We start from the raw sequence: 12,683 nt of genomic DNA, 5'->3' as shown, positions 1-12,683 counted from the left end.
CGAACTCGATGCAATGTCGCCCGTAGGCGTAATGGTCGAAGTAGCCAGTAGGCTTAATGGTCGAGTGAGTGCTTGCTCGAACTCGAAATAAAAGTAGCCCGTAGGCTTAGCAGTCGAGTGAATGCTTGCTCGAACTCGATCCTATTTGCATAATAAATCTTGAACATAGAACATCGGTAAAGAAGATTGTCTTTGCAAGTCATTATATATGTGTTCCTATTTTGCACCCCGGCTCGGGCCAACTATATAAGCATGGTTCGTTTTGATCATTTGGCTCTTACAACGTTTCATGTTGAGACATTGTTTGTCATGAAATAACGAAGTAACTTCCTTTGCACCGAACTTGATAATCATCACAGATGAGTTCAATGATAAAGTCCCTCAGTATACGAGGTTGATTTTAAAGAGGCCTCGGATACTCATCAGTGGTATCGTTTCCGCTATATGGCTGGTATCGATCTCTGGTCGATTTTTGCTTAGTAGTTCTTTTTGTAATGGACCTAGAAATCAACTGGTCATCTTCGACTCTTATTTTGGATTGATACCGATTGTGCACATCGGTCCAAGTAATAGCTAGGTATTCGGTCAGATTTTGCTTCAGCCGCCGTGAAGCCGTCGAGCTCCACTTGTTTAGACCTTGAGTGAAAGCTTGAATAGCCCAATCGTCTGTGACTGTTGGCATATCCATTCGTTCCATTTGAAAACGAGATACAAACTCCCTTAGCATCTCGTTATCTTTTTGTATTACCTTGAACAAGTCTGACTTTTTTGGTTTCGACCTTTATGGCTCCGGTATGTGCGTTTACGAAGCAATCTGCAAGCATAGCAAAAGAATCAATAGAGTTATATGGTAAATTATGATACCATACCATTGCCCCCTTTGACAGGGTTTCACCGAAATTTTTCAATAATACAGATTCGATCTCATCATCTTCCAAATCATTGCCCTTGATGGCACACGTGTAAGAAGTGACGTGCTCGTTGGGGTCGGTCGTTCCGTTATATTTGGGTATTTCGGGCATACAGAAATTTTTAGGGATTGGTTTTGGGGCTGCACTCGAGAGAAAAGACTTTTGAATGAATTTTTTTGAATCTAGCCCTTTTATCATTGGTGGAGCTCCCGGGATCTGATCGACCCTGGAATTATATGTTTCTATTTTTTTATCGTCGGCTTCGACTCGTTTTGTGAGTTCCTCGAGCATTTTAGTAATTTCGGGAGTAGTCCCCGATTTTTGCTCATTTGACTTCACTAAGGCTGGTTCCGTTCTGTGGGTGATTTCTCGAAGCCGATTGGGCTCCGGTCTGCTTTGTGCTTGAGTTTGGCTCTGCAACTGAGCTATCGCTACTTGCTGGGCTTGTAACATCTCGAAGATCATCTGTAAGCTGACTCTGATCTCCTCCACATTATGGGTGTCTCGAGCTACGGATCGAGTACCGCCCTGAATATTTTTTTCCGGTTCGGAACGTTGGTTCGCCTCAAGAGCCACTTGTGAATTGACATCTAGCGGTACTTCGACTCGAGCTTTGGTGGCATCATTAATTCGCCTTCCAGCCCCGTGTGTCAAGTTGTTGGTTTCATCTTGAAGGCCGGCTTCGTGGTCGATAGGTAAAGCCATTGCTGATTTGAAGTTATAAACTGGTGTGTACTGTAGATTTATATCAAACAATCACTGTTATCCTTAGCCCCACGGTTGGCGCCAAATTGTTTACCCGAAAATCGGATAAAGTTGAATTTATATATGGTTCTAAGGACACGTGATATAACTTGATACAAATTGTAGAGTGAAATATAAAAATCTTTCTTCTTGGCAAAATGGAATGAAATACGAAAAATAAAGGAAAGGAAATGTTCCTCCACCCTCAATTAAGCACCCCTCTAAATGTGTTAACATCCCCCTTTTATATTAGAGGGATCCTACTTTTTCTATAATAATAAAAATATGTAGTGGAGGTCCCACGATAAATTGTCTTTTCCTTGATTTCTGCCAAGATTCTCTTTCATATTGTGATCGCAACGGCTCTTGTCTGCGAGCTCGATACTGGCTCAAGCTCGGTATTGGATCGAGCCCCCGGTCTAGGTTCGAGCTTGATTCTGCCTTGGGGTATCAATATTCGGGGTGAGTGTTGGTTGGTCTAGGCACCTTCGATAATCTACGCCTTGCCTCGTAGTTCGATTTGGATATGAGCTCGATAATGATTCCGAGCTTGCCATTGATCGGTCTTATAGCTCGAAACTCGACGCCCTCACTTCGGACCTTGACCGAGCTTGTCACGCAGATACCCTTTGATCGAAACATCATCATTTCGATCAATCCGTACAACTGAGTCAATCGGTATTGACCGTACACATATATATAGAAGTGTAAATTCTTAAAAATAATGAACATTAATCCTATTTCTTTATGACTTAGTGCTTGAATTCAAATGACTGAATAGTTTGTTAAGGTTGAAAATTTTATTAAACATAATTGTATATTTATATGACATTTATGTCCCTCTTGATAATTTGAAAGCATCTATTGGACATTACGGAAATATGTGTTCTCTTATAGATCTCTTGAGTATGGAAGCATCTTGTGATGACCCGAAAGGTCATCTTTAAATTTAATATTTATTTATGTGATCTGAGATCTCGAATAGCACCACTTAGTATTTCTCGACTTGCGTGCGCAGTCCGTATATTTTTTCAAAAATTTTTTATGTGAAAATTGATAAAAATGAGAAATAATGCTTTAAAACTTAACTAAGTTGACTTCGGTCAACATTTTTAGCAAACAGACCCGGATCGGTGTTCTGACAGTCCCAGTGAGTCCGTATCGTGATTTGGAACTTGAGCGTATGACCGGAATCAAATTCGGAAGTCCCTAGCTTAAATTATTGCCATTTGACGAAAACTAGAAGCTTAAAAGCTTAAAGATTTCAAAGTTTGACCACAAGTTGACTTTTATTGATATCAGGGTCGGAATCTAGTTCTAAAAATGTTCATAGGTCCGTTATGTCATTTTATGACTTGTGTGTAAAATTTGAGGTCAATCAGACTTGATTTGATAGGTTTCGGCATTGAATGTAGAAGTTGAAAATTCTTAAATTCCTTAAGCTTGAATTGGGGTATGATTCGTAGTTTTAGCGTTGTTTGATGTGATTTGAGGTTTTAACTAAGTTTGTATGATGTTTTAGCACTTGTTGGTGTATTTGGTTGAGGTCCCGGGGCCCTCAGGTGGATTCCGGATGGTTAACGGATCAAAATTTGGACTTAAAAAAAATTTGAAATTTTAGCCTTCTGGTGTAATCGCACCTGCGGATTTTAGACCGCAGGTGCAAGCTCGCAGAAGTGAGCCTGGCCTCACAGAAGCGGAAATTCCATAGAAGCAGACGGGGCGACGTAGAAGCGCGACCGCAGAAGCGGCACACGCATCGCAGAAACGGAAAAGGGGAAGATGAAGCCTCGTCGCAGAAGCGGACGCTTCTTCACAGAAGCGAGCCAGCCCGCAGAAGCGACCACAATCTCCGCAAAAGCGGAACCGCATATGCGGTTAAGTGTCCGCAGGTGCGAAAGCACTAGACATATTACAAAAACAGAGGGTTCCGATATTTTTGTCATTTTGGACATTTTCAACACGGGTTGAGGCGATTTTTGAGCGAGAATTTACGGAAAAACTTGAGGTAAGTTACTTGTGATCATTGTTAGTCAATAATATTGGATTATCATCGATTATTCTTGCTAGATTACGTATTTTTGAGGTGAAATTCGAGGATTTGGGCCTAGGGATTTGAAAATAAGATTTGGGGATTTGAAGGTCGAGTTGATGTTTGGTAAAATTTATATAGTTGGACTCATGGTTGAATGGGCATTCATATTTTATAATTTTTGTCGGATTCCGAGACGTGAGCCTCAGTGTCAATTTTTTAATTGAATTTCGGATTTTTGATTGGAAAATTTAGTATTTTTATATAGAATTAGTTTCTATAATTCGTATTGAATATATTGAATTGTTTGTGATAGATTTGAGGCATTCAGACAACAATTCGCGAGGCAAAGGTTTGTTGGAATCTTGAGTTGGTTACAAAGCGAGGTAAGTGTCGTGGTTAACCTTGACTTGAGGGAGTAGGACTTATTTGTCTATTTGCTACGTGATTTAATGTGCGGGTACAACGTATATGTGAGGTGACGAGTACTTATGCGTTGTGGTTGAGTCAAAGCATGCGGGTGGAATTTGATTATTGTGAATAATTGCCTATTTAATTAAGATATTCCTGCTTAAGTTGGAGTATTATTTATTTGATCATTTTTCATGAGATTATTGCTAGTTTAATTATTGTTGAACATTTTGGAAGGTGAAGTCGGTATTCTGGTATTGAATTGATTGATAAGTGTATATCTCCGCATTTAAATACTCTTCCGAATTTATATTATTATTTTCAAGGTAAGAAAGAGTGTAAAAGCACGAAGAGTGATGTCGTGCCATTTATATTATTTATATTATCCTTGCCATGGTGAGAAAGAGTGTAAAAGCACGAAGGGTAATGCGTGCCATTTTCAAAGAGAGTAAAAACACGAAGGGTGATGCCGTGCCAGAAGAGATTTAAAGCACGAAGGGTGATGCCGTGCCAGAAGAGAGTTAAAGCACGAAGGGCGATGTCATGCCAATCTTATTATTTATTTATAAATTTATGGGAAAAATGAGAGTAAAAGCACGAAGGGTGGTGACGTGTCATTTTCATATTATCAGCTGCTCATTTAATTGTTGATGAATTAATTGGCTGCTACGTGACACTTTTCCTGCTGAAATTATTATATCATCCCCCTTCGCATGTTCCCTCCCAAATTTATAAATTATTATTTATTGTGTGATTGTTGCTTCGTATTTGTATATACTTGTACATGTTATTTACGTACGTGTCTTGTCATAGCCTCGTCACTACTTCGTCGAGGTTAGGCTCGACACTTACGGAGTACATGGGATCGATTATACTCATACTACACTCTGCACTTCTTGTGCAGATTTTGGAGTTGGTCCCAGCAGCATACCATAGACTTGCTCGGATTCAGCTACTCAGAGGAGACTTGAGGTATAACTGCACAGCGTCCGCAGTTCTGAAGTACCCTTCTATCTTATCTTAGTTGTGTATTATCTTTCAAACAGCTTGAATTTTATTCAGACTTTTATTTGTATTATTCTAATAGCTTGTGCACTTGTGACACCAGATTCAGGGATGTATTTTGATGATTCGGTATGGTCTTCCGCACTTTATCTCAGTAATTGACTTCCTTTTTAATTTAATTTGTTTAAAAATGGTTAAGATTATTCTAATGTTGGCTTGCCTAACAAGTGAAATGTTAGGCGCCATCACGGTCCCGAAAATGAGAATTTCGGGTCGTGACACATCTCAACATGCTATAAACACATTTTCTTCCATATATTCGGTGAAAAGGACAAAAATAATCAATGCATACAAAAATGAATATGAGGTGATCTTTTTCTCCTCAAACAAAACTCTATTTGTAGGTCTGAAAGTATATAGATAACTGATTTAACTAATGTTTAGCCGAAAGCATTCTCTTCAAATATTGATAGGTCTCATAATTCGTTTGTAAAAGCTCCACAAAATCCTTTGCTCCAGCTGAAGAAAATCACAATCTATTCGGTAAGTTGTCATTTAATAAAAAGAAAAAAGAAAAGACAATATTACTGTTCAAAGTAGTAGAGCCATCTCAAGATAGACAAAAAGTCAGACAAATTAACCAAGTAAATAATACTTTTACGTTCCTAGTTTCCCTAATATCATCAATTGTCCATTGGCAAAGGACCAAACGTGTAAAACTTATGCTCATAAGTTTTTGGGTAGATAACATATAATTAAACACTTAAGCTGTTGAAGCATATAGTCGATAAGTACCGATGTGGGATATGAGGGAAGAGGTTTTACAATTAAATTGTACAAAATTGCAACTATTATAAGTGTTTCATCATTAAACTCTCTCCTACTTAATTTATTTTTATTTCACCAAGTATCTTTTGTTTACTAAATATGATGGTGATGTTAAAAAAAATATTAAGCGAAAAAGCAAAAGAAGAAATAGAAGAAACAGAAATTTGACTACCACTGTTGGTACCTTTCCCAAACTTTGAGTATTGTTCGATATTTTCTTATCAATATTTAGTGTAGGGATATATTAATTTTTTCATATATAAAAATTAGTCATCTTTAAAAGAATAAGAATATTTTTTTCCTCCATTGAGATGCATACATGAAATTAATCTTTAAAAGAGAATTTATGTGATCAAGAAAATTAAATTACCTCAAGAAGGATTGATGTTTCGGGCATGCGGCAATAGTTGATGAAAACCTATAATTAAACAGCATAGCAAAAAAATATAGCAAAGATATTAAAATTGAATCAAGCGCAGAACATTCACCCAATCCCAACAAATTAGCCCTTATTGCCCCGCTCAAAAAGTAACACATAATTATACAAAGAAAAACACCCATAGTAAAAAAAAAAAAAACCAACAAAGCCCTAGCCCTCATAACCCAAATACAACCATTATTAATTATTATGCGCATAGCAATAAATAAACAAAAAATAGCAAGAAGGAAAGGATACAACAAAAGCAAGACGACATGCTGGCATAATTTATTCTCAATTGAGATAGATATATGGATTAGTCTTAGAGAGACAATTCTTGTAATAAATAAAATTATATTAATGTATAAAAGAATGATATTTCATGCGAGCCGCAAAGCAATGAGGCAACAATGTAACACGTCCAATGTTCCTTTATGTAGGTATTCTTGACTTCTTTGTGCGTGTAAATTTTTTTATGACTATAGGAGTTCAAGATTAGGCAGTAACATATTGTTGTCCAAAAAGAAGAAGGCTACTGTACATAGCATCTATTGTCCAAAAAGAAGTAGGCTACTATCCTTTAAACCAAACATAATGGTGGTGAGGAGTAATCCAAAACGATAAAGTCTCAAAGAATTTGATTCAAAAGTAACTTTGTAGACTCGACGTATGTATAGTTTAAATCGGAAAAGAATTCCAGCCTTAGATGATTTATAATTATATCCTTAAATTATATCAATAATTAAGGCTATAAAAGTCGATTAATATTTCGAGAATATTTTAGTCATTCAACATTTAGTATAAATTATTCGTATTTTTATAATAATATAGATAAATATAGATATAGATAAATTCAGGCCTTTATAGGTACGTTACAAGCTCAATATTAGGAAGGGTCCAAACCCAAACCTTTTTTCTTTCCTTTTTAATTGGGACTTGGATGTGAATTAATCTAAAATATGTATTTTAATACTATATTCCAACAACTAAAGATAATAGGAGTAATATATATATATATATATATATATATATGAGAATACCTTATTGAAAAAAGGTATAAATAGCGTCCACAAAAAAATCTCTAACAAAGGAAAAAATTTCGAAATGAAAGAAACTTCGGTAGTGAAATGGGATGTAATAAAGAAAGGGATTTAGGCAAAAGAATGCAATAAAGAGAGGCGAAAATGACAAAAAAAATAAAAAAAAAATAAAAAATAAAATATATATATAGAAAAGATATAACCTACCACGTAATCATCGTGGTCGGTCATTTTTATTTTCCGAGGTCGGTCATTAGGCTTATCCTAAAATTTAACCTTTTTCTTTCTTTTCTTAATTTCAGCAACCCATAGTGTTCACGCTAAGAAAAAAATAAAAGTCAAAACGTATGAAAAGAATGCGAACAGAAAAATAAATACAAGTACAAGTACAAATAAATACGAAGTGCAGTAGCAGTTGTACGAATCTACAAATTACAGTACGACGGACTTTCCTGTTTAGCAGTGAAGCTAAAGCAAATATACTATTCCCAAAATATACCTCTCTCTCTACCAAGAAACAAACTTTATCCCTTTTTCTAGGTTATTTTTTTGGGTTTATTTGTTGTTTTGGTAATAGAAGCGAAACCCTAGGTTTTGGATCGTTGAAAAATGGCATCTGGATCATCGGGTAGACCAAACAATGGTGGTTTTGATTTCGGGTCGGATGATATTTTGTGTTCTTATGAAGACTTTGCTGCTAATCAAGACCCATCTAATGGAACCCATTCTGATCCTGTGATCGCTCCCAATTCTGCTAAGGTACTCACTAATATTTTTCCCCCTTATTTATGTAATATAAGGTGAAAGTTTTGGGTTAGTTATGCTAGTTGATCTTTAGGGTTTTGAGATTTACGGGGAAATTTAGTGAATTTGCTGTCAGATTATGCTAATAGTTGCTGATTTAGGAATTTGGTACAGATTTTGTGCCTCAAGTGAATGCCCTTGATCAAAGCTAGGTTTATGTTCTTTTTGTGTCGTGTTGCATTTTGCTATTGAAATGAATTTTTTTGCTGGTAAGGAATAGCTGTAACTTGTGCTTTGATTTTTAGGATTGCTTGAGAAAATGAGATACTATATTTTGGAAATAGAGAGAACATTGAAACATATGCTGCTTTAAAGCAAAGGGGGTGAAGAGAGCGTTCTGATACAATTTTTTATATGGTTATTGGTGTGACCTTGTCTGGTTGGTTGCTAACTGGGTTCTTTCCCTAACTTGATATGTCGGTGGAAAGATGCTTTTAAAATAATGTTGTTAGCATTGTTGTTGGTGGTGCTTGTCATACACTGGGTTATGTGCATTTGTTGAAGAAAGAGTTTAATTTCCATTTCTGATACAGCCTCACCTTCACTTCCATGCTTGCATTTCTGGTGTTATTCATCTTGTTCTTTTCTTGCTCATATGTTGAACTTTTTCTTGATATCTTTCTTTGCTTCAAAATTTCTAGGAAGTGAGATTATAGAAGAGAAATTATAAAGACTGTTGAGAATCTTTTGTGATTTTCAAGAGCCAAAGGTTTACTGACTCAACACTTGGTTAGCAGTTGATTCAGCTAGTAATAGTCATTCTTGATATATTGTCCTGTAAGCTGGGAGCTAAAAGCATTGATGCCTCTCCATTACCTTCCCTTTTCCCAAGTGATGATTTATCCCCTTCTTCCCTATGGATTCTTCTCCTCTCTTTTTTGAATAAACAAATAATGAAACTGCAAAAACAGGTGACTAAAGTTTGACCAGGATGAGAAGCCGATACTGTCTCATGCCAATCTATGTATGGTATAAGAAGTTGTATTTCATTGAAATCATTTAGCACAGTATTGATTAAATCATTTCGCGCAGTATTGATGGAAAAAAAATCATTTGGTGCACAATATCCTCGGGTTGAACTGGTTTTAATGGTGAAACTTGAGTTTGGGTTTTATCTAGCACGTTGAAAGCGACCATCGAATAGTTGCACTAATGGGCCTTATTTGGACCATTTGGCGTTATCATAAGAATTAAGTTCTACTCCACCATAATGATTATGTAATCTTTGCAAGTATTGTTACAAAGATCCATGCTACTATATTCATCTAATATAACCAATTGGTTTTCTTCATATAGTCGGGAGGCTGTAAAAGTTTGCACACTCAGTATACCTCAATTATAAATTTATAGAAGCGTTGCTTTTTAAGAATTTTAACTTAATTTTGTTCTTGTATTGTGTAGGAGTTCCACAAAAGCAGAATGACAAGGTCATCAATGTTTCCTGCTCCAGCATACAGTCCACCAGAAGAATCTTCCTTCAATCAAGACATGATATGTACTGTTGAGAAGACCATGAAGAAATATGCCGACAATCTCATGCGTTTCCTAGAGGGAATCAGCTCACGCTTGTCGCAGTTGGAATTATACTGTTACAATCTTGATAAGTCTATTGGAGAAATGCGCTCTGATTTAGTTCGGGATCATGGTGAGGCAGATTCAAAACTGAAGGCTCTTGAGAAGCATGTCCAAGAGGTTAGTTCACGGCGTACTGTGGGAGTTCCATAAAGTTAGAGTCTTAAAAGCTTACCACTCCCTTATGTCTTAAATTAGTTTAAAAATTGACTTGTTACTTATATAAGGCAGCCCACATTTCGGTGTAGTTTAACTGAGGGACATAGAGGGAAATGTGTTTCTTGGTTCTTTACTTGCAATTAGCAGCTTTATGCCTGCAGAATTTTCTAGGACCTGTAGTCGTGGTATAAGCTTGTGTGGTGAGGATCTGTTTTTACTTTTTAGCTTTAAACTGTGACTGCACTTAGAGAATTTTGTAAACTGGACATCTTCTCCATTAGTTAACATGGCAAGTTGACAAAATTCACTATTATCTGATTTGGGTTGGTGTAGTTTGGAGGAAATTTGGAGGTAGTCTGTTGCGAATAGAATAACTCCCCATTATAACAGAAACAGCAATAATGACGATTCACTTGGAATAGTTTTCTTTCCTATTTTTCTGCAGAGACGTGCTTTTTTGTTGTGTTTGTGCTTGAAGCTCTAGATGCATTTTCTGATATTCTTATACCTTTGAATTTGTGCTTTTGTTGGGTCTAAGGCATATGGATGATTTTGTTCTTGCCCACTGGCAATTTTCAAGTTGCTCTTTGGTGTTCAATGGTTTTTCCATCACATTGTGTCAATAACAACAAACCCAGTGCAATCCTACTCGTGGGGTCTGGGGAGGGTAATGTGTACACATACCTTACTCCTACCTTATGAAGGAAAGGTTGTTTCCGATAGACCCTCGGCTCAAGAACAATGAAAAGGACACAATAAACAAACAGTAACAATGGCAAGGAAATAAGATAACAGAAACAAATAACACATGTAATAGCAAAGAATTTAGGAATACGAAGCTATAAGAGAAGTGCGAAAACTACCGGCAATAATGCCACATCGTCTAACAACGAGGAACTCGGAATAGGAGAATACAAGACTAGTACTAATACTACTAGTTCGACTAGAAGAGACTCTCGACTACCTGTCAACCCACAACCCTAATTATCGACCTCCACACCTTCCTATCGAGGGTCATGTCCTCGGTAAGCTAAAGTAGTGTCATGTTCTGCCTAGTCACCTCTCCCCCGTACTTCCTAAGCCTCTCCTCTGACCCGTCGTGGTCGACCTCTCACATCTCCTCACCGGGGCATCGGTGTCTCTCCTCTTCACATGCCCGAACCATCCATTGATTCACATTGTGTCATAACTTAAATAGCTGTTGATTCCATTGAAAAACTTAAATAGTTATTGATTTACTAAACTGCTCTTCCTGCAGGTCCACCGAGCTGTGCAGATTCTAAGAGATAAACAAGAACTTGCTGAAACTCAAAAGGAGCTGGCCAAGCTTCAGCTTGCACAGAAAGACTCTACTTCATCCAGCAATTCTCAGCAGAATGAGGAGAAGAATGCTCAACACCTGTCTGATGCTAAAAAAAGTGATAACTCACATGAAGTGCATGGACAGCAACTGGCTCTTGCACTACCTCATCAAGTGGCACCCCAGGCTTCTCTTACTAACCGTCCTGTGGAGCAGCCACAACAACTACCGGTGCAGCCTCCGCAACCAATTCCATCCCAAAGTATGCCCCTGTCACAAGGATATTATTTACCCCCTCCTCAGATGGTAAATCAACAAGCTCCAACTCAGTTGTCTCAAGGACAGTATTTGTCATCTGACTCCCAGTATCGAAATCCTCAAATGCAAGTACCACCACAGCCAGCGCCACCTCAGGTGAATCAGACACCACAAGTCCAGTCAATGCCCCAGTATCAGCAGCAGTGGGCCCAACAGGTACCACAACAGGTTCAACATTCACAAATACCAAGTATGCAACAGCAAGCTAGACCTACATCACCTGCTGTTTATCCCTCTTATCCGCCCAGTCAGCCTAATCCTACTCCTGAGACGGCGCCCAATAGTATGCCAATGCAAGTGCCATTTTCTGGAATATCTCAACCAGTTGCTAGCCGTCCCGAAGCAATGCCTTATGGGTATGATAGGTCTAGTAGGCCCCTTCAGCAACAGCCTGCGCCGCCACATCTTAAGCCTTCATTTGGTGCAGTGGGCGATGGGTATGCAGCTAGTGGAGCTCATCCAACACTCTCTCCAGGAAATGCATATGTGATGTATGATGGTGAAGGCACAAGGGGCCATCCACCACCACAACCAAATTTCTCACAAAGTGGTTATCCTCCCTCCAGCTTCCCTCCCCAAAATCCGCAGCCTACCCCCAGTGCAAATCTGATGGTTCGTCCACCTCAGTTGGTGCGCAACCATCCATACAATGAGCTGATTGAAAAGCTAGTGAGTATGGGCTACCGCGCTGATCATGTTGTTAATGTGATCCAAAGGCTTGAGGAAAGTGGTCAGCCTGTCGATTTTAATGCTGTCTTAGACAGGTTGAATGGACATTCATCTGGTGGTTCTCAGAGAGGATGGTGAGGTTAAGTGATCAGGCCCAGCTTTTCTAGTTGTGTTTCATGATTGGTCTGAAAAACTAAAGAGTAAAAGTGCATTGTGACTCGAAAACCAATCTATTGCTGAATAAGGAGTCACGTTCGTAGCCTGAATCTGGTATATATGAGATCTTTAGATGCATTGTATATTTGTCATGTCTTCCGAAGCTTTGTTATTTTAACATGCAAACTTCTGAAGCTTTGTTATTTTACCTGCAAACTTCTGAACCTCTGCTATTAGTTGTAAGGGAACTGATCTAACCTCTGTTTGAAATAGAAATTGCTCTTGTATCCTTTATTGATATATGACTAGCTGACAA

At 37.9% G+C, this 12,683-nt stretch overlaps 1 protein-coding gene across 1 annotated transcript; it reads left to right on the top strand.

The window, feature by feature from the left end:
- Positions 1–7,683: 7,683 nt before the first annotated feature.
- Positions 7,684–12,667, top strand: LOC107793035 (uncharacterized). The gene is made up of 3 exons (XM_075237128.1): positions 7,684–8,148; positions 9,595–9,885; positions 11,183–12,667. The coding sequence occupies exons 1-3, from the start codon at positions 7,999–8,001 to the stop codon at positions 12,347–12,349; spliced, it is 1,608 nt and encodes a 535-aa protein (XP_075093229.1). The 5' UTR covers positions 7,684–7,998; the 3' UTR covers positions 12,350–12,667.
- The last annotated feature ends 16 nt before the right edge of the window (positions 12,668–12,683 follow it).

The sequence above is a fragment of the Nicotiana tabacum genome, chromosome 2 (assembly GCF_000715075.1).
Source record: "Nicotiana tabacum cultivar K326 chromosome 2, ASM71507v2, whole genome shotgun sequence".
Classification (NCBI taxonomy): Eukaryota; Viridiplantae; Streptophyta; class Magnoliopsida; order Solanales; family Solanaceae; genus Nicotiana; species Nicotiana tabacum.
This window is presented reverse-complemented; position numbering and strand designations above follow the sequence as displayed.

What these genes read in the sequence shown, in the direction of transcription:
- LOC107793035 (XM_075237128.1), top strand. Translation starts at nt 7,999, where the DNA reads ATGGCATCTGGATCATCGGGTAGACCAAACAATGGTGGTTTTGATTTC. An exon ending in TCGCTCCCAATTCTGCTAAG is followed by an intron (nt 8,149 to 9,594) that starts GTACTCACTAAT and finishes TGTATTGTGTAG; the next exon opens with GAGTTCCACAAAAGCAGAAT. An exon ending in TTGAGAAGCATGTCCAAGAG is followed by an intron (nt 9,886 to 11,182) that starts GTTAGTTCACGG and finishes CTCTTCCTGCAG; the next exon opens with GTCCACCGAGCTGTGCAGAT.